The sequence below is a fragment of the Arvicanthis niloticus genome, chromosome 19, assembly GCF_011762505.2.
Source record: "Arvicanthis niloticus isolate mArvNil1 chromosome 19, mArvNil1.pat.X, whole genome shotgun sequence".
NCBI lineage: Eukaryota > Metazoa > Chordata > Mammalia > Rodentia > Muridae > Arvicanthis > Arvicanthis niloticus.
The window spans coordinates 46,872,584-46,893,755 of NC_047676.1; the positions used below are offsets into that span (position 1 = coordinate 46,872,584).

At 40.1% G+C, this 21,172-nt stretch overlaps 1 protein-coding gene and 1 non-coding gene across 8 annotated transcripts in view; both read left to right on the forward strand.

The window, feature by feature from the left end:
• Positions 1–21,172, forward strand: part of Ipo11 (importin 11) — a 154,687-nt gene that overhangs the window by 24,584 nt on the left and 108,931 nt on the right. For all 7 annotated transcript variants that reach the window (XR_013105081.1, XM_034523467.2, XM_034523470.2 and 4 more), the window contains exons 5-11: positions 116–319; positions 10,211–10,343; positions 12,020–12,078; positions 13,668–13,716; positions 15,037–15,107; positions 18,475–18,667; positions 19,331–19,483. Coding sequence is in view for 6 of the 7 variants with exons in the window: in XM_034523467.2 (XP_034379358.1) it covers positions 116–319; positions 10,211–10,343; positions 12,020–12,078; positions 13,668–13,716; positions 15,037–15,107; positions 18,475–18,667; positions 19,331–19,483 (862 nt within the window). In the remaining variant the exon portion in view is untranslated. The remainder of the gene's footprint in view (positions 1–115; positions 320–10,210; positions 10,344–12,019; positions 12,079–13,667; positions 13,717–15,036; positions 15,108–18,474; positions 18,668–19,330; positions 19,484–21,172) is intronic.
• LOC117724076 (small nucleolar RNA SNORA48) lies at positions 2,715–2,857 on the forward strand. The gene has a single exon (XR_004608765.1). It is a non-coding gene; the product is annotated as a small nucleolar RNA SNORA48 (small nucleolar RNA).

Genomic DNA, 21,172 nt, shown 5'->3' on the forward strand with positions numbered 1-21,172 from the left:
TAATATTTGTTCAGCACAGTTAACTCCTGAGAGGTAATGCCAAAACATGAGTGTATTATTTACCCCTGCCTTGACTTCATAGTTAGTCCCCATGATTTCTTTCTTCTCTCTTTAGATTGCAACCCAGATTGCAGTGCTGATTGCAAAAGTTGCTCGGCTGGACTGTCCTAGACAGTGGCCTGAGCTCATTCCCACTCTTGTAGAGTCTGTTAAAGTCCAAGACGATCTCCGACAGCACAGAGCACTGCTGACCTTCTACCATGTCACCAAGACCCTGGCGTCTAAACGCCTGGCTGCCGACAGAAAGCTATTTTATGATGTAAGTATTTAACATAATTCCATTTGGTTAAGAAAAGAATGATACTTGTATAAAAATGACTCATTTTTCTTGTATTAATCTTTTTGGAAAGATTTTGAAATCTTTCTAATCTAAACTGCAGTGCTATGTATGGAAAGCTCATGTGGGTGTCAGTGAGGAAGCTTGTGTTAGGAGACACTTTGAAAGCAAAGACCTTTGTCCTGGTGATGATGCTCAACAGAAACAGCTTACTGGGAGGAGTTGACTTTGGTCCTGGTTTCAGTCCATCATGGCAGGGAAGGCAGGGTTGGTGTTGGCAGGCGTGTGTGGTAGAGGCTTTTCAAATCTTGGTGGGTCAGGAAGGCTAGAACTCAGACTAGTCTTCACCCTACTAATTTTGCTAGTGTGGCCACAGTTCTTCAAGTTCCAAAACTTTACAAAATAGTACCACTAGCTATAAATTAAGTTCTTATCTTTTTTTTTAATTTAAATATTTTTTATGTGCATTGGTGTTTTGCCTATACTATGTATGTTTGTGTGAAGATTTTACACCTGGAACTGGAGTTACAGGCAGTTGTGAGCTGCTGTGTGGGTGCTAGGAATTGAACCTGGGTCCTCTGGGAGATCAGTCAGTACTCGTAACTGCTGAGACATCTCTCTAGCCCCTAGTTTTTAATTTTTGTTTTAAGGCAGAGTTTCTTATGGTCCAGGCTGGCCTCGAACTTGCTATGTAGTTGAGGAAGACTGAATTACTGATCTTCATGCCTCTATCTCCCAAGTGCCTGGGTTACCTACCGCACCCAGCTAGTTTAGAATATTGACAGACCCGAGGCCATTCAGCACATTCCATCCACACTGTATCAGGGATGGCAGTCTTTTACCAGCTGATACTTTCTCTGCTTTTCTTGGTGTAGCTTTAGTTATGGCTATTTTTTGACCTTTCAAAACAGCAATTTCATATTGCTTATGATGACATTTTGTACTGTACCAGGTAAAACTACTGGATTTGAAGGTGGTGTGTGTGTGTGTGTGTGTGTGTTCTTGCTCACATTTGGTAGTAATGAAAAGTGTGCATAATTAGAAAGTCTATGATAGGACTCACAAAACTAAGGTATCTATAGGACGTTATTTGTTTTGTGCAGTTCTCTTTCCTTCCCTTACTGTATTCTGTCGCTTAGGCCTTCTCAGTGATTAGTCTTTTCCCTGCACGTTTGGATGGTTTCTTCTGCTTCTTCATTTAGCATGTGGTCTTAAGCAGCCTTTTCCAGGCTTTCTTTCTTCTGACAGCTGCTTTTCCTCATGTTTAAGCTCCCCTGTAGAGGTGTATGTACATGTGTCTATGTATCTATGTATCTATGTATCTGTGTAGAGGTGTATGTACATGTATCTATGTATCCGTGTAGAGGTGTATGTACATGTATCTATGTATCCGTGTAGAGGTGTATGTACATGTATCTATGTATCTGTGTAGAGGTGTATGTACATGTATCTATGTATCTGTGTAGAGGTGTATGTACATGTATCTATGCTTTCTTTCCTCCTCCTTTTGATTTAAAATAAAGGATATTCTGGCACAGGGACAGACAGAACACCTGACAAATTCTAAGCTCTGTGAGATGCTTTATTTCTAAAGGAGACACCTAGCTGTGCATGGGGAGGAATAATTGAAGAGCTGGCAGTACGTGGAAGATGGACAGTTTAATGGGGGGAGCCAGAGAAAAGAGTTCTAGAAGAGAGTCTTTGTAGCGCTTCTGTTTTTTCACAAAAAGCTAGCTAACTTGTTGTCCCTGGTGCACAGTGTAGTACCTCGTGTTTGAGGATAGTTTAGGGTAATGGGGAGAAGAGAAATATGTATTTTCGGGCTATCTCTCATGTTCAACACAGTTTTTGACAGATGCAGTGCTGTGTATATATATAGTGTCAGCTACATTTTGAATAAGGGCAAAGAGTCACTTGACCAGGAGTTGTAGACTCTCTAGACAACACAACAACAAAATAAAGTGAAGAAGAAACAACAACAAACGTACATTAGTTTTCAGTCTCTGGGTAACAGATGAAGAGGTTTCAGAGCCAGTCTTTAGAGATCCTTACTCTTGAGGGTATAGCTTACAAATCTTGGGTCATGGCACTTTTCTTCTTCTTTTCTTCCCCCTTCCCCTCTGCTTTTACTTTTTCTTCCTCTTCACTTTCCCTTCTGAAACAGCCCAGACTGGCTTTAGATGGCCAAGGGTGACCTTGCACTCCTTTTCTTGTCCCTGCTTCCCAATTCTGTGCTGTATGTTTATGTGCTAGGATTACATGCATGTCCCACCATGCTTGTCTTTCTAGATAGTAATTCTTACATACCTAAAGTGTAAGCTAGAATTACACTTTATTTTCTTTACTTTTAACTTTGTTGGTTTAAATATCCTCTCTTACTCCCAGCAATGAGCAAAGAGACACCTTGTTGGTTGTGGTGTTCTTATATCAGTCAGAGGCAGAGCAGATGGCAGTCCTTTGTTCATCCTAGCTTGATGTCTGGCTTGATGGCCAAAGCTGTTTTATGCCTAGGACTCATAAAAATCAAATCAAGTCAGTCAAATCAAAGGCAGCTCAGAAAGAGGACAACCGACAGAGACCTCCGGACCACTATGCCACCCACAGACCTACCCTCCAGTGAATGGCACAGGTAGGCCATAGACATCTACTTGCCGACATGCCACACAGCAGCATGGATGGAAGATGTCACCCAGGGATCTGCCAGCTGTGTGGCCAGCCTGTCCTGGGAGCCACCATAATGTGCAAGTATGTGGTGGACAGATGGGAGAGGAAGAGAAGTGGAGCAGCATGAGTGTAACGAAGAGAGATGGGACTGGAGACTCAGGAGAGGAGAGGAGGAGCCTGTTGTCAATTGCCAGTCCTGCCATCTGGGTCATGGTGAAGTCAAGCCTCTGCCCTAGCTGTCACTGAGGGCCATGTCTGAGTCTGTGACACGAAGCAGCAGGGGTCAGTGTTGATGTCCATGGCTCATATTACAACCAGAGAACTTGAGGATGTTCCTGGTTGGGGCAGCCACTAGGACCACCTGAATGTCTAGGGACTGTGCAGAACTGGCCCTATCTCTTACTGGATGCTCCTCTCTGAAGGGCTGGCCAAATCACTCACTGCTGGCAGCACTTGGAAAGCAGGCCCTGTGCCTTGCCCAGGCAGTACAGTAGAGCTGGCCCTGAAGGTTGTGGTGGTGGTAGTGGTGGTGGTGGTGGTGGTGGTGGTGGTGGTGGTGGTGGTGTGTGTGTTTGTGTATTTGTGTGCTGGCTCTGTGGGTGTGGGTGTAGGAGAGATGACTCCAACCACTTGTCTGCTATTGGATGGCATGGGCACAGAGGTGATTCCTCCCTCCCTGCCCCTACCTCTGGTAATCAGGAAAGCTGCTCACAGGGTTTGTGAGCTCTGGAGAACTAGCTCTACCCCTCGTCAGCTGCAGCACTCCGGAGGGCGGGCCCTGAATCTTGCCTGGACAGCACAGTAGAATTGACCCTAGTGGTTGGGGAGCAGGTTAGCCAGCCCCAAGGATGAGAGCTCAGGAAAGCTGGCCCCGCCACTTGTCTGCTGTGAGATGGCATGGGTGTGGGGTTGCTGTGTCCACCCCTCATCACTTGCAGTAGTTGGGAGAGCTGACCCTGAGGGCATTGAGAGCAGGAGAGCTAGCCCTGCCTCCTTACTGACTTTAGCGCTTGGGAGAGCTGGCCCAGCCCAACACAGTCCTGCTGTTCCACAGCTGCAGGATCTCTATGACACAGGACAACAATAGGATAACTGGGAGGAATTCTGGCAAGTTTGATAGTGTCACAGAAGCCAGAGATCCTGAATCAGACCAGACTCACTGGAACAGACATTTGCAAGTGAAAGGTGTGTGGACAAAGAGATATACTATGGGACACACTGTGACATACTACAGCTTCTATGATATGATGTTTTCTATGCTTTTCTCTCTCTCTCTCTCTCTCTCTCTCTCTCTCTCTCTCTCTCTCTCTCTGTGTGTTTATTTTGGCGGGGGAGGTTGCAAGGGCAAAGGGCAGATATGAAGGGACAGGGACATGAGTGGGGCTGGGGTGCGTGATGTGACACAAAGAATAAAAAGTTAAAAAAATTGCTGTCTTATCTAAGAACATTGAGTAAAAATATTCTTTTTGATAATCATGGGATTACTTTGCTGTTCTTTATCATGTTAGCTTGATTTCTGTTGTTTTATTTTAAAACTTTTTAAAGGTTTATTTTCAATGTCTGTGTATAAATGTTTTGCCTACATATATGTATGTGCACCATATGTGTTCCTGATGCCCTTGGAAGTCAGAATTGAGCATCAATCTCCTGGAACTATAGTTAACAGATGGTTGTGAACCACCATGTGGGTTCTGGAAATTGAACCTTGGTCCTCTTCAAGAACATGTTTGCTTAATTGCTGAGCCATCTGCCTTACACAGATTTTTCTTTCTTGGTGTAGCCCTGGTTGGTCTGGACCTTACTATGTAAATAGGGATGGCCTCAAATTCCCAGAGAAGCACCTGTCTCCACCTCCCTGTGCTGAGGTTAAAGCTGCACCACCGCTCCCAGTGGTTTCTCCTATTTCTAGGAGTCAGCATTAAAGAAATGATCTACTTTGTCTTTAATGTCAGATATGTAGAACATTCTGGGTTATAGCTAACCTTTATTAACGATTTACTCAGCAAAAAAGTATGAATTACTTGGGCTCTTAAAAGGTATAGTCTTCTTATTGTTGATTTGGTTCTCAGGTATTTGTTTTAGCCTAGCAGTCTCTTCAGTGTTATGGTTGGCTTTGTTGTAGTGTTTCAGGTTTTTTCCCTGTCTTCTGCAATACAGGTCTGCCTAGCATCTGATGCTAAACTTAGTGGCTCGTTTACCACATTGGGCTGACTGTTCATTTAACTTTCCCAGATCACTGAGCTACTGCTTTTATTGCTGCAGTTCTGCTGTCTAGCCTAGAAAACTGCACGTGGTGGTTGGTGCTTAATAACTGTTAAGTGAATAACCAGGCTGTGTATACAGTACAGTGATTGAGTGCTTACTTGCCTAGGAAGAGCACAAGAGTCTGCATTCAGACTGCCTCTGTCTCCCAAGTGCTGGGATTAAAGGTGTGCACCACCACCGCCCGGCCTCAAAGATATTTTTACACACCATTTCTTTGAGCCAGGAGGTGAGCTCTATCTCTTAAAATCTTTTAATTAATTTAGAAGAGTGTCATTCATTCCCTTCTTTTCTGTTTTTGTTGGTTGTCTGCCATGTTGTGTGCCTGGCTTATGTGCTTGTTGACTGCTTCTTGCTGATTAGTTTCAAGTGAAAGTGTTTTGGTTTCTACAGTTGGCTGCATGGTTATACATTCCATGGCTTTAGTATTTCATTCCTAACATTTCCTAGTGGGAATTGTGAGGACAGTGGACCTTAGTATCTAAGAATACTTGAAAGGGTAAGACAAGTTAAACTGACTTTAATGGCTTGCTTTGTATATTGGAAGGAGTTAAGTGTGTGCTTCTCAGCTGAAGTCACCAAGCTGTCAGTTGGTGGCACTCTATCTGCTGTTAGAAATAGAAATTCCACCACTTAAGGTTTTGGAGAGCCAGTCCTCAGGAGTGCTTATCACAGAGCTCATTTGTGTAGTGTCTTACTGAACATGCTTCCCCTGCCATGTTTTTTAGAAGAAAATGTAGAAAAAATATTTGTGTTCCTCTTACTTGGTTTACTTTATTACTTTGTTTTTTCCATCTGAGCCTTTTACAAGCAGACATCAGTTGATGGCTTCTGGAGCAGATGGAGGTTATATTGTTTCTGTATATATGACAATGGGCAATGGCTTCTTTAAATTTGTCTTCCCTTTTTTACAGTAGGACTAAACACTTGTTGAAGTAGCTGAAATACTTGTTAAAGTCACAGTAAAACGGACTCTTTAGAGGGGGCTATCAAAGGAGGATTTGCAGTTGGAAAGAGAGGTCAGGTATGGTACTGAATGTAAGAAAAATGGGAGTTCTAGTCAAGGAGTCAGAAGGAGGCTGTGGGAGGTCACTAAGAGGAGACAGCCAGGGTGAGGGACAGCTTCTGTTTAAATTGACATACTGCCCTCATTCAGAAACACTGTAAGCCAGATATGTCAGTTACATACTTCTCTTACTAAGATAATAAGAGCTTTGATTAAAATAAGGGTACTTCTTAGGACCAGAAAAGGTGAAAAATGCAAAGAACAAGACAAAATGCAAACAAAGAAGAATTAATAGATTAAGATCTTTGTCATTAGTAATCTATATCTTTTTTTGTTTTTCATTTTATATATATGAGTCCCCCTCAGCATACACACCTGAATGCCAGGACAGGGCATCAGAACCCATTGTAGATGGTTGTGAGCCACCAAGTGGTTGCTGGGAATTGAACTCAGGACCTCTGGAAGAGCTCTTAACCACCGAGCCATCTCTCTAGCCCATATCTATATATTTTTGATCTTTGAGATAGTATCTTCCTGTGTTGCCCAGACTGGCTTGGAACTCAGGATTTTCCATCTTAGCTTCCCAGTTACCTAGAATTATGAGTGCGCTCAATTTTACCCACTGTTTTACACACACACACACACACACACACACACACACACACACACACACACACACACACACTCTTTTGTTACTGGTTTCCTGAGACACAGTTTTGAGTAGCCTAGGGTGGCCTTGAACAACTGATTCTTCTGCCTTTACCTCTAGTATTACAGGTGTGTTTCATCCTATGCATTTAATATCTGTTACCTTTTTCTTTCTTTCTTTCTTTCTTTCTTTCTTTCTTTCTTTCTTTCTTTCTTTCTTTTTTTTTGAGGTAGAGTCTCTTCTGTAGCCCTGGCAGCCTTGTACATCTGGCTGGCTTTGAAGTCACAGAGATTCACATGCCAACTGCTGCCATTAACGATGTCTGTCTCACTACATCTGGACAATAGTGTATTGTATATTTGTACATGATGTTTGCAGACATGAGAGGATCACATTGTGGTGTTGATTTTTCTCTTGTTCCACTTTATGTGGGCTCTGGGTCTCCAGCTTGCTGAGCCATCTTATAAACCCTCTTTTGATTTTTGAGACAGGGTTTCAGGTACCCAGGCCTCTTCAAACTTACTGTGTAACTGAAACTGGATTTGAACTTCTGATCCTCTTTCTTCCTCCCCCAAGTTAATCATTCTTTTTTTTTTTTTTTTAAAGAATTATTTTTTAATTTTATGTATATGAGTACTCTCTTCAGACACACCAGAAGAGGGCATCAGATCCCGTTACAGATGGTTGTGAGCCACCATGTGGTTGCTGGGAATTGAACTCAGGACTTCTGGAAGAACAGTCAGTGCTCTTACCCACTGAGCCATCTCTCCAGCCCCCTTTTGATTGCCTGAATTACTAGTAGACATTCTTACACATGTTTTTAGAGTCAGGTTTTACATGTAAAGGATTTTATGGAACAAGCAAAATCTTACTTTAATGACTTTGATTCTACCATGAAGAAAATGTTCCTTTTATCCTAATCTCTTGATTAAGGTACATTATTTAGAGATGTTTTTGGTAGTTGCTGTTCTTTGGGGAGTGAGTGGAGAGGCTCTTATATTTAATGTAATTTTCCCTCTGTGTGCAGATTTTGGTAAAGTAAAATTTTCCTGTGTCTCTGTTAGGGTTTGTATTGGTGAGGAGAGACACCGTGACTACAACAACTCTTACAGAGGAAAATATTTAAGTGGGACTGGCTTACAGGTCAGAGGTCAGGAAGCGTAGCAGTGCATAGGTAGACATGGTGCCAGACAAGGATCTGAGAGTTGTACATCTGGATTAGCAGGTAGTAGGGGCAGGGGTGGGGGTGGCTAGAGGGAGACAGACAGACACAGAGCGGTCTGAATTGAGCATTCGAAGCCTCGAAGCCGACCTCCCAAGTGACACACCTCCTTTAACAAGGCTACACCTTCTAATGGTGACTAAGCAGTTTATATGAGCCTAGGGGAGCCATTCCTATTCAAAGAGCCATATTATGGTACAAGAACTAATGCTTAAGATTTACAATAGTAAAGATCATCTTGTTCTTTTGCTGCCACTCTTATAAAACACCTAATAGAAGTTTGACATGATTTTAAAATGTACTGGTTGTTCAGGGTGGCTGATTTTTTCTTAATATTTGCCTTCCTGAGGAGATACCAGGTTCTGTGTGGTTAACTCTGTTTTCAAGTTTAATCATATGCTAGTTTATTTATTAAGGACAGAGTCTTATTGTGTAGCTCAGTCTGATTTCAAATGTCAGATTCTCCTTCCTTGTGAGTACTGAAGTTACAAGTGCGTTTCAGTTTGCCTAGTTTAATCTTAAGTTAGGATTCTTTTGTTTGTTTTTGGAGATTTCAGTGTGTTTTATATAGGCTAGCCTGTGACCCTCTTGCTTCAGACTCCCTAGTACTGATGTCACAGGTGTAATGCCTCCAAACCAGGAAGGAACTAAGGAATCCTTATCACCATTTTCTTCTTCTTCTTCCCCTTCCTCTTCTCTTTCCTCTTCTCCTTCTCCTTCCTCTTCTCCTTCTCCTTCGTCTCTTTCGTCTCCTTCGTCTCCGTCGCCTTCTCCTTCTCTTCCTCCTCCTTCTCCTCCTTCTCCTCCTCTCCTTCCCTTCCTTCCCCTCCTTCCACTCCTTCCCCTCCTTCCCCTCCTTCCCCTTCCTCTTCCACTTCCCCTTCTTCCCCTTCCCCTTCCCTTCCCTTCCCTTCCCCTTCCCCTCCTCCTCCTCCTCCTCCTCCTCCTCTTCCTCCCCCTCCTCCTCTTCTTTCTCCTCTCCTTCATTTTTTAGTGAGTTTAGCATATGTGGTAATGGAAAGTACTGAGGTAAAGGTTCTGTGGCTATTTGAACTTATTTCAAATTATATTTGTACATTACTTTTTCTTTTGTTTTTGTTTTACGCTATCTCGGGTTGACTTTAAACTCTTGGCAGTCCTCTTGCCTCAGCCTCCCTCCCAGGTACTGGGATTATAATCATGTGCCACCACTGTGTCTGCATTATTTACATGGGAAAAAATGAACAGAGCATTAGCTTATGCTTCAGAGTGTTGCTGCATGAAGAAGCAGAGGCTTCCTAGACTCTCAGCATAGGGGTCCAGTGTGTGCTTCTGTCCTTCCTCTTCCTCTTTGTGCCCAGATAGGCAGCTGCTGGATGAGTGAGCCACTTCCTAGCCCATTGGGCAGTTTTTAAACATTGGTTCAGGTTAGAACTATCCTCTGAAAACCATGTGGTTTGTATGTTTCTAGCTTTAAGTATGTAGACACCTTGGAGAGAACTGGAGGAGGAACACAGAAGTCTAACTAACTTTAGCACACCAGTACTGATGGTCCATAAATGATGGGTTTTAAAAATGAGCTTTCAACCCATTAATGAATGCAAACAAAACCCAAACTAATCACTAACCTGTAAATATAGATACTGGTGGGATAAGTAGTGATATAAGAGACTATTTTTTTTCTTTTGAAGATTTATTTTATGTATGAGTGCACTGTCGTTGATACACCAGAAGAGGGCATCAGATCCCATTACACATGGTGGCGAGCCAGCATATGGTTGCTGGGAATCAAACTCAGGACCTGTAGGAGAACAGTTAATGCTCTTGACTGCTGTGTCCCAAGAGACTAATTCTTTAGGAATGTACCCTGTGCGTATGTGTGTGTGTGTGTGTTTAAAGCAACCGGTATACACTGTAACCATTACTGAGTATTGTAGTTAAAAATCTTTCAAGCATCACTATACTCTTTTAATTCTTTAAAATCTTCACTGAAGATAAAGTTTTCATTATAAGATCACAATATATTGCTTTGTACTTGTAATTTATTATTAAAGTGTGTAACATATACAGATTTAGTGCATTTTCTTGCAGTTAGCTTCTGGAATTTACAATTTTGCCTGTTCTCTGTGGAACCATCATACGGACACGTTCCTGCAGCAGGTTTCTTCTGGCAATGAAGCTGCAGTTCTGAGTTCGCTAGAGCGAACACTACTATCGCTAAAAGGTACTGTTAAACTTGGTCTGTTCATCTTTGAAATGCCATGCCTAGCACACGTGACAAGTAGTTGCTCCGGACAGCTTTCTTTCTCAGTTACACTTGGGAAAAAGGGTTGATTTCTCTGTAAGACAAGAGCTAGAGATGGTTTTTGTTTTGTAAGAAATGTTAAAATATCAAGTCCTTTTCAGTGGATGAGTTGTCACTGTGGTTTCAGGCCTGTCCACGCTTCTTTCAAGCACCTCTACTGTGCCTTACTTTCTCATTCTGAGCCCTGTTGTTACCATTGTCCTGTTAGTGCTCCTGTCTGACACGCATGATTGAATGGTGTCTTTCCTGTTTGTGCCTCAGGCTTGCCCTGATTTAGGAGAGGGCTGCAGGGATGCTACTTTGGTCCATGCTTTCCTGTTCCGTGTTTATGAGCATTCTTGTAGCATCATTGCCATCTTACCTTCCTGAGTAAAGCCTGTTGTTCCTTCTGACCTCCTCAATTATCATCACCCCCATGCAGTCCTCTTCTTAACCCTGATCTGCTCAGCACTATACTTTGGAATCTCACTGTGCTCTTTTGGCAGAATCCTAGTACATCACTTACATGAACTGTCTAGACTGTGTATGCACAACTCCCAAACTGTGAGATCTATGAACAAAAGTGTGAATGGTTTTAACTGCCCACACTTAAGAAGTTGAGTTGTAGACAGTTACATTCTGGGTTTTTTTTTTTTTTTTTTTTTTTTGCACAAGCAGACTAAGAACTTGGTATATAGGAAGCCCAGGCTGGTCTTGAACTCACAGAGATCTGATTTTCTCTGTTCCTGAGTTCTAGCATAAAGATGTACACTACCACACTCAGCCTTAATTTTAATTTTAATATATGGTCTTTGGACTCATGAACATTATCTAATAGATAATTTTATAGTAATATACATAGCAATGCTTATTTAATAAAGTGGCTTTAAATCTTATATTGAGCTGGGGTGAGGCTCAACCTTAGTGTGTTGCTTGGTGTTCAAGAGGCCCTAGGTTCTTCCCTCTTCTTACAGATTGTCTTATACTATCATACTTGTTGTAGAATTGTGCTGTTTTAGATGTATTACACTATTGAATCCTTTAGTAACTATGAAGTCAGATATCGTAACCACATTTCTCCACTAGGGAAGTGGATATAGAAAAACTGCCCTAAGCAATACAGTTATAAGAACTGGAGAAAGGATTTAAACTTAGTCTGACTCAAAAATCTATTACCTTAATTGCCATCGTGTATAAGACTTTAGTTACCATGTGGTGTCTATAGTTGAGCATTCTAGTCTATTCCAGGTAGGGGAGGAATTTAGTTTTCCACTGGTTTTAGGAGAAACGCTATGTTTTCACATAGCCTAAAGTGGAAGTTTTTGATTGTATCTTAAAATTTCTAAGAGTGAATTATCTTCAATTTCAAATTAGTCATACTAACAGATATATATCTAGTGTAGCTACATGTGAGAACAAACATTGCTTGTTTTGACCAGAAGAACTAGACATTGTACTTACTCAAATGACTGTGGGTAACCTGTCTTTATCTATGAAGTGAGGAGACAAGTGTCTTTAAGCTTGTTTGAGTTTTGTTATTCACATTCATTTTAATTATGATTGTAATAGGATAAAATATGAAAAAGAATGATTCAATGAAACTTTTTGCTTTTCAGTGCTGCGGAAGTTAACTGTGAATGGATTTGTGGAACCTCATAAAAATATGGAGGTGATGGTAAGAAACAGAAAGGACTTATGACCTTTGGGAAGGATTAGGTGTTTTTCTAACTGTCTTACTTTTTATCTGCCATTGATTTGGAACAGTGTTAGTTAAGTGGCCACCTAGGTTTTGTTGTGTTTTTTGTATGTTACAGTGAATTTTATAGTTGTCAGCTTTCAACATGTCACAGTGGCTGTTATAGAGAGGAGACAAAGTTAGAGAAAGAAAGGGCTTAAGATATTTTTTCAATTAATCAGGTACACTGACAGTGTTAATTTCAATTTCAGTTGAACTCCTGTGAATCTGAATGCTTTAACAATATTAATTGGTGCATTCTAACAGTCAGTTATGTCTTTGATATTTTAAAAGTGAGATATTTCTCTCTTCATATCAGTAATTTATGATCTTTACAAGAAGTTTGTTGAATAAATACATGAGCCGTAGCTATAGTTAATATAAGGTGCTTGCTGGCAGAGGAAGACACTGGAAATGGCAGATGTCTCTTGAAATGTCAGAGCTGGTTCCCAGTGACACAACTTTTCCAATAAGAGCATCACAGATAGTCCAATAACCGCAAACCAAGTATTTAAACATAGAAGCCTTGGGACCGTTCTAGTTCAAACCATCAGGGCCCACAAACAGACTGTGTGTGTAAACAGCCTTATGTAAGACCAGATAAGTTTTTGCCTTAGTTACTGTTCTATTGCTGTGAAGAGACACCATATTGGGGGCTTGTTTGCTTGATCAAAGTGGTAGTCTGTGATCATTGCAGCAGGAAGCATGCATACATGCATGCATGCAGCCAGGCATGGCACCAGAGTAACAGTAGCTGAGAACTTACATCTTGACTGACAGGCAGCAGTTAAGGGAGGGGTGCCTGGGCCCGGCATGTCCTTTTAAAACCTCTAGCCCATGCCCAGTGGCACACTCCTCCAAGGCCATACCTCCTGATCCAAACAGTTCCACCAACTTGGAACCAAACATTGAAGCCATTTTCATTCAGACTACCAAAGTTGTAGTATATATTCACTGATGATACACAGCCACCTCTTTTTTTCTTCTGTGCAGAAGTATATAGCTATGCAGTTTCTACTTAAATACCAATTGGTTTTTATGATGAGTTTAGCTCAGTTTACCTGTTCTGTGGAGATTTTGTTTTGGTGGGCCTTAGTGTCTCCTAAAACATACTGAAGAGGTTAGCTATTATATTCTTGTTGAAGATTTGTTTATGATAGGAGTTGTTGCTGAACATGATACATACCTGTAATATCAATTTCTTGTTATGTTCTGACTGGAAGACTGCAAATTTGAGGCCAGATTGGATAACTTGACAAGACCATATCTCAAAATAAAACGAGATGTGAATGTAGCTTAGGGATATGGCACTTGCCTAGCATTTGTAGCTCAGCTCGAGTTTGCTGTGTTCATGATCCTTCTCCTTCAGTCTCTGCTGTGGTGGGCTTCTAGGCATGTATGACCACATCCAGCTCTCTTAGATACTTTTATAAAAACTATGTGCTAGATGTTTTAGTATCCTTGACAAAAAGCACAAGGTTATGTTTATAATAGAATATAGAGACATTTTAAAATATATTCTTTTCTAGGGTTTTTTACATGGAATATTTGAACGTCTAAAACAGTTTCTGGAGTGCAGTAAGTACTTCCTTTGCAGTTTTGACTGTAGAACTACATTTATTACTGTTTATCCATTATTCATTAATAGCTCTGGTTAATGAGGACTAGTAGATGAGTGAATGACTCCTAACTCATCAATAGCTTCTACTTTGTACATGTAGATCTTTAGACAGTGAGTTAGCTCAGTATCACATTTGGATAATCTGAGTGAGGGCTTGGTAGGTGGCTGATCCTGTATGTGGCTACAGTTCATACTTAAGACTTGGTAAATAACTATTGAGGCTATATCAGAAGCTTAGTTTTGCCTCCATATACCCATCTTATCCTGAGTCCAGAGGAAACCCTTTTCTGAAATTCTGCATTGCATGCTCACTTCTTCTAACTGACACTGCTACCCTAGACATGACAATTTTGTTTAAGATGTAATAAGTAAATACTATGTGTTAACTGCTACGCAGTCTTATAGATTATCTCTTTTAGTATTGTTTGTATATCATTAGGGTATTAATTTCCTTAAATTATACTTTATGTAATTTTTTGTAATCCTATGTCCCACAAAAAAAAAATCTGTTGGTGTTGTACTTTTATTGATGACCTGTTATCTTGTCCCTTCCATATATATGATTGGGAGTATCTTTGGTCAGGATGCACTTTTGCTTTCTGTGTGTGTGTGTGTGTGTGTGTGTGTGTGTGTACATTTGGGCACACACACACACATGCAATGAGTATTAAAATCCTTGCTGTCTAATCTTAATCTCATTTGTAGAGGTTGTTGATTACTTTATGCCTGTCATTTTTAATTCAGCAAATACTTAATTGAACCTGTTGCCAGGCATTTTCTTATATCATACAGTTAATTTTAAAAAACAGGTTACTTTGCTCTGGTTGTCACCAAGAGGGGAGTAGAAGTTAGATGAATGAGATAAAAGTCAAGCCAGATTGACGGAAAGGAATTGACAGCTGGACATTATTCTGAATGTGCTAAATTAAGCAGAGGAGTTTTTAGAAGAAATTAGTTGTAAAGTGTGACAAAATGATAACGAATACCTTGTTCTTTGGGTGATTGGTATTGAAAATGTTTCAGATATTATTGATTTAGTCTTTAAAAATGTGGTTTATAATTTTTTGCTAAGATTGTTACTACTTTATTTAAAAGATGTTCAATTTATTTTGGAATTAATTTTGTTCATTGTAACTTTGATGATTCTCTTTTATTAGGAACAAATCTTGCTATTTCAATCATGTAGTTCTTATGTGAAGTATCTTATTGTTATTAAAAGTTTGGGTGTGTTTTGTGAATTTACAGATTATTAAAAACTTGAATTGTATTCTTAATAGGCAGAAGTATAGGTACAGATAATGTGTGTCGAGATAGACTGGAAAAGACCATCATTCTTTTTACTAAAGTGGTAAGCTTTCTCTTTTTGTTATGTATGTTTTTCCAAGTGTAATACACCTTCACATTTAGAAAGGAGATACATTTGTAATAGTTTTTGCTTTAATGAAAGGAGACTTAGATTTTTGGAAAACTGAAAATCTCTTTTGTATCTGTAAACCTGGAGACTATGTATAGTAATTACATTTACATACCCAGTGTCAGTTGTGTGAGTCACCCTAGCATGCACAGCCCGTGGTGGTGATGTTATCAGCATTGGGCAGAGAAAATCACTCAAAATGAGTAGTAGAAAAATTGAGTTTTCTAAAGTTCATTTTCTTAGATTTACCAGAGAAAAGCAGGAAAAGCAGGAAAAGCAGGAAAAGCAGGAAAATGTCAGTTCAGCCAGCAGTGGATCAGATGCAGCTGTAATAGTACAAAGTGTATTCACAGTGAGTCTCAGATTCCCTCACAGCTCCCACATCTGCTGAGAGGATTATGGTTGCACTGTACGAGGCGTCCTCTAAATGCCTGATAAAGCTCAGTTTTATATAATATTTTCTGAAGTTGAGGTTTGGAGAATTAGAAGAAATAAAAGGAACTGTGTGTTATCACTGGGGAAGGCCTGATTAGAGATTGTTTGCATGCACAGAATGGGTATTTGAAGATGGTCAAAGTATCTTGTTCCTTTTACTTGATGCTTTAGTAGTAGGGTTAGATTTGAATGTCAGTTGTTTTCATTTCCAATGTTCTAGGTAGCATCAGTCATCAAAATCAAATCACTCTAACTTTTAAAAACCCAATATAAAGCTGACTTTATTTACCTATTTATATATTTTGAGACAGGGTCTCTGTGTAGCTCTGGTAATCCTAGAACTCACTATGTAGAAGACCCAGTTGGCTTCAACTCACAGAGATCTGTTTGCCTCTGCTTTCTAAGTACAGCGATTAAATGTGTGTGTCTCCATGCCCAGCTTGATTTAGATTCACAACACAAAAAAAAAAACTAAAAGGATGGTGAAGTTAAGTCAGAAGGACAGTGTATGGCCCTGACACAAGTGCTTCTCTGCTAGTGTAGTTCCTCTGGCTATCAGATAGTTGCTGTGGGAGATTCTTTTTATAAAGGATTCTAGCAGGTAATGTAAGAGGAATAATATAATGTCATCATTTTGTAATCCGGAAGGAAGTAACAGGTCCAGGCAGTGGTCATCACTGCCTATTTTCATCAAGGGTAGAAAGGCTGCTGAAGAGCTTTGGTGTTCACTCATCAGATGGCCTTGCACACAGAGCCAGCATTATGCACACAGTCTGTTTTAAATAGTTAAAAAATGTATTTATTTCATGTATGAATGCTCTGCTGCATGTATACCTGCATGCCCGAAGAAGGCATCAGATCCCTTTGTAGATGGCTGTGAGCTACCATGTGGTTGCTGGAAATTGAACTCAGGACCTCTGGAAGAACAGCCAGTACTCTTAACTGTTGAGCCATCTCTCCAGCCCACACAGTCTGTTTTAAAAACCATAAATATTACTAGCCAATTGAGTTTTTTAAAAATTTCTTTTAGCTCTGTAATTCTACTTTTTAGAACAAGTTTACAGCAATAACTTCACTTAGGAAATTTATATTCATAATTTTCAAATTTTTTCTAAAACTTCAAAAACTGGAACATTTAAGACATTGGTCCAAATGGAATTGAATAGCTGAGTCTTCTGAGTTCACAGAAAGTTACTGCTCTTCACCTTCAGCAACTGTCAGTACATAAACAAGTCCCTTTTTTTTTTTTTTTTTTAGGCAGGGTCTCACTCTTGGCTGGCTGGCTTGGAACTTACCATGTATGTTGTCCAGGCTCACCTTGAACTCTTGTGCCTTGACTGAAATTTAAGACCTGCTTTTCTGTCTCTTCTCTTTGTTCATGCTTCTTCTCCTGATTATCTCAAAGCAAATCCTAGATAGGATTCCAATAATATCACTTAGCTAGCCTGTCTGTTTGCCTGCCTCCCTCCCTCCCTCCCTCCCTCCCTCCCTCCCTCCCTCCCTCCCTCCCTCCCTTCCTTCCTTCCTTCCAAGACAACAGAGTTTCACGTAGCTTATTATGGCCTTGAACTTGATATCTAAGGAGAATCTTGAACCCCTGCTCCTCTTGCCTCTGCTTCCCAAATGCTAGGACCACAGGTATGCTCTACTACCCTGAGGACTTTTTCCCCCCTTGCTACTTGTTTGTTGACATAATAATTACTTTCATGAAGCATTTTCTTTTTAATTACATTTATTTACTTGAGGTAGGGGATGGGGCTGAACAACCACAGGCCACATGTGGAGATCAGGAGACGGCAAACAGAAGTTGGTTCTCTCCTTCTACTGTGTAGATGTTGTGTAGATTTGGCAGCCAGTGCCTTTACGTGCTGAGCCACCATGCCAGCCCCTCCTTAAGCAGTTGATTACTTGTATCCCCATGTGTTATTTAACATGTTCTTTTTCTCCACATTCTTCTTCCCCATATTTCTTATACATCTGTAGTTAGATCGAGACTTGCTCACATTCAGGTCATTTGCCCCAGGAGAGTCTATGGTAAGACTACTTCCTGGATGGTACTGTGTGTCAGGTACTACCTCATCTCAGGAAGATAGCATCTGGCTGTGTAGGTGCATGGTTGGGTTGATGGGTAAGCTCTAACAGCTTGGGCAGCCTTCCTGCCTCCCTGTGAACAGATGCTGGTGATCGCTATCTAGATACACTGTTTTCCCAGAACTTACATGGTAATAGCATTCTAATTCTGTCGCTTCTTTTGCATTCCTTAGCTGCAGTGCTCTGTTAAGAGGACATTTCTCTTAGCAACTGTTTGATATATGGAAATATGGTTCATAGGAAAGGCAGTCTTGATTTTTAATAACTTCCTCTTATTGTTCTTTTGAAAAGCTGGCATTATATATTTAATTTTTGTATATCATTTACTTGTTATCAAGTTAACTATAATGGGATCTTTTTGGTCTCTGCATTAGAAATGCTAGAAAATTCTGAGGCTGGCTCAGCACTGGCTGCTCCTCTAGAGGATCCTGGTTCAATTCCCCGCGCCCACATGGCAGCACACAACTGTCTTTAACTACGATCCCAGGGACCTATCACACCAGGCATCTGTCCATGCAGGCAGAATACCCATACACATAAAATAAATAAGTCTTAAAAAATGAACACTAGAAAAATTTCTATTGAGTTATAGCTTGGAAAAAATCTATAATTTATGGTATATTTTAAGAAGATTATAGTGTGTGTGGAAATGGTGATGCGTAGAGTTCCTGTGAAGGTTACAGCTAGTGAAACATTTATCAGTAAACTTATAATTGCAGTAGTATGTTCTCTAAAAATTTTGTACAAATTACTATTCAAGTTTTTTTCTTTGTAGCTCTTGGACTTCTTGGATCAGCACCCCATTTCATTTACTCCTCTAATTCAGAGGTCACTGGAATTTTCTGTAAGCTATGTTTTTACTGAAGTTGGTGAAGGCGTTACATTTGAGCGGTTCATTGTCCAGTGCATGAATCTTATTAAGATGATTGTCAAAAATTATGCTTATAAGCCATCCAAAAATTTTGAAGGTAATACTTCACTGATTTTTAAAATTTTAATCGAAGTGTGATGTAATTACTATTTTGATATAATTTTCTTAAAATTCATTTTAATCTGAAAAAAGAAACCCGCTGGTATGTAGAATGAGAAACTGTTTATAATTTAATTTGTGGATACTGGCTTTTAAAGAGCTAAATCATTTATATTTACTGAGCTGTCTTGTAACACAGTCGATGATTTGAAAGTTACACAATTTAAGAATTACAGCCCACAGTAGCTACTACAGCTCCTGTGTACTTAAATTATTATTTACAGAATAAAAGTTTTGTTCTGATTTCTTATAAAGGTGAGTTGTAGACGAGGCTGAGTTGTATGCTGTGGTATTTGGAATGCTTTCCTACGTAGGTTTCAAGAACAGTGAGGAATTCTTGTAGAGAGAAGGGAAGGAGAGGGGAAAGAAGAGAGATTTGGGAAGGACAACAGTGTATATAAGCTGTAGTGGTTAAGATGGAGCTGGACTGATGTATCACAAACAAGGGAAGTGTGCCTTTAAAATGTGTTCATAATGAATACGGAGAGATTCATACGCAAATACTCGTCTCTTCTTCTGCAAGTATAGTTTTCATTTCAGTTATATGATGCAACTAAGAGAGAATATCTGTACTGTTAACTGGGAAATTTTATTTTTCTAGATAGCAGCCCTGAAACACTTGAAGCCCATAAGATTAAGATGGCATTCTTCACGTATCCCACGTTGACAGAGATATGTCGACGATTAGTATCTCATTATTTTTTATTAACTGAAGAAGAACTCACCATGTGGGAGGAAGATCCAGAAGGCTTTAGTAAGAATTAGTTTTTCAGTTTTCACACGACTTGTCTCTTTCTTTCATAAGTAAATATGTGTTTGAATGATAGGGACAAAACATTGCCTTTTTAGTGTAGCATTTCTGATCTTGGCTTTCCTCCCCTTTGCCCCCTTTCTTTCTGTCTCTCTCTGAGGCAGGTGTCACTCTATAGCTCTGGCTGTCCTGACACTCACCATGTAGACCAGGCTGGCCTTGAATCCCAGAGATCTACCTGCTTCTGTTCCCAAGTGCCTAAGCTACTGTACCCAGCTGCCCTTGGCTTTTTACAGTTCAGTGTGAGGTTCCAGCGCTGTGGTTGGTTGCTGTGTTGCTGTGCGATTAACTCTCCCTCTCCTATCCTTTGAACAGTGAGAAGTAGGACTAGGTTACTAATTCAGATGTGTTACATAGTTTTGTTCTAGAAAGGTCCCTTTAAACTGTTTAGCTGTCATTTCTTGGGTGTGGTTGCACTCACCTTTAGTCACAAGATTGGGGAGGCAGAGGCAGTTGGATCTCTGATTTTGAAGCTAGCTGTGAGTTTTAGGACAGCTAGAACTATACTAAGAAACTGTTTCAAAAAACAAAAGCAAAGCAAAACAAAACAAAAGAAAAAAAGGAAAAGAAAAAAATAGCTGTCCTTATGTAGTTTAGAATGAAAACATAAAATGAACTGCTGATCTCTTACCAGGTCAGTTTCTAGTTCACAGCTGTATATTTGTACATTTTATGTGAAAGCATAGGTACTGTGGATTGAACCCAGGGTCTCACAAATACTGAGCATGTCTTGTACCCCAAGACCATCTTTTAATTAAGTTTTATTTATTAGTGTGTATGTGTGCATGTGCCTGCACAGTTAGAGAGTCTTTCTTCTGCACCGTAGGACTCAGAGATGGATCTCTGTTCTCAAGCTTGGCAATAAGCACCATTACCCTCTGAACCGTCTTGCATGCCTCTGAAAATGTTTTCTTTAATTGTTAAAGTGCTTCCTATTTTCCTTTGTCTCCTCCATATTCCTTAACAGTTCTGAATTTTGTAGTTGATAGATGACTAGCATAGGTCTGCCAAGATCCTTGTTACAAAAAAGAAACCTGTGTCTAATAAAATGTCTCTGTAGGGCTGCAGAGAGGGCTCACTGAGTAAAGTGTTTACCGTTGGGAGTATGAGGACCAGAACTTGGATCCCTAGGAGCCAAGTAAAAGCCACGTAGGCATAGTGGCCCACTATGTCCCAGGGTCTAGGATGCAAAAACATGAATTAGTTTCTAGTGCAAACTTGTTAAGTAGACTAGCCATATATGGGAGATAGACATTAAAGAAAATACCTGATATCAAACAACCTTGGGCCTCCACAAACATTGCATTTGTATGCATTTATGTACCCTTCCTCAAATGAGCACACATAACACTGATAGTTGCATGCATATGTACACATGTATAATGCCTCTGTGTGAATACACTTGGCTGCATCAAGACATTGGCAATTTTAGCCTTTCTACCACTTTGACTTAGATAGCCATATATGGTCACACATGTTGCCTCAATATTTTAAGATGGCTTTAAACTTTTGAAGACATTTATCCTCTTTGTTTTTCTTGAGGAGGTATTTTAAGCTATTTAGAAAATGGAACATTACATTTTACAGTGCATCTTTTTTTTCCCTCTAATTAGATATGATTTCATAGTGTAT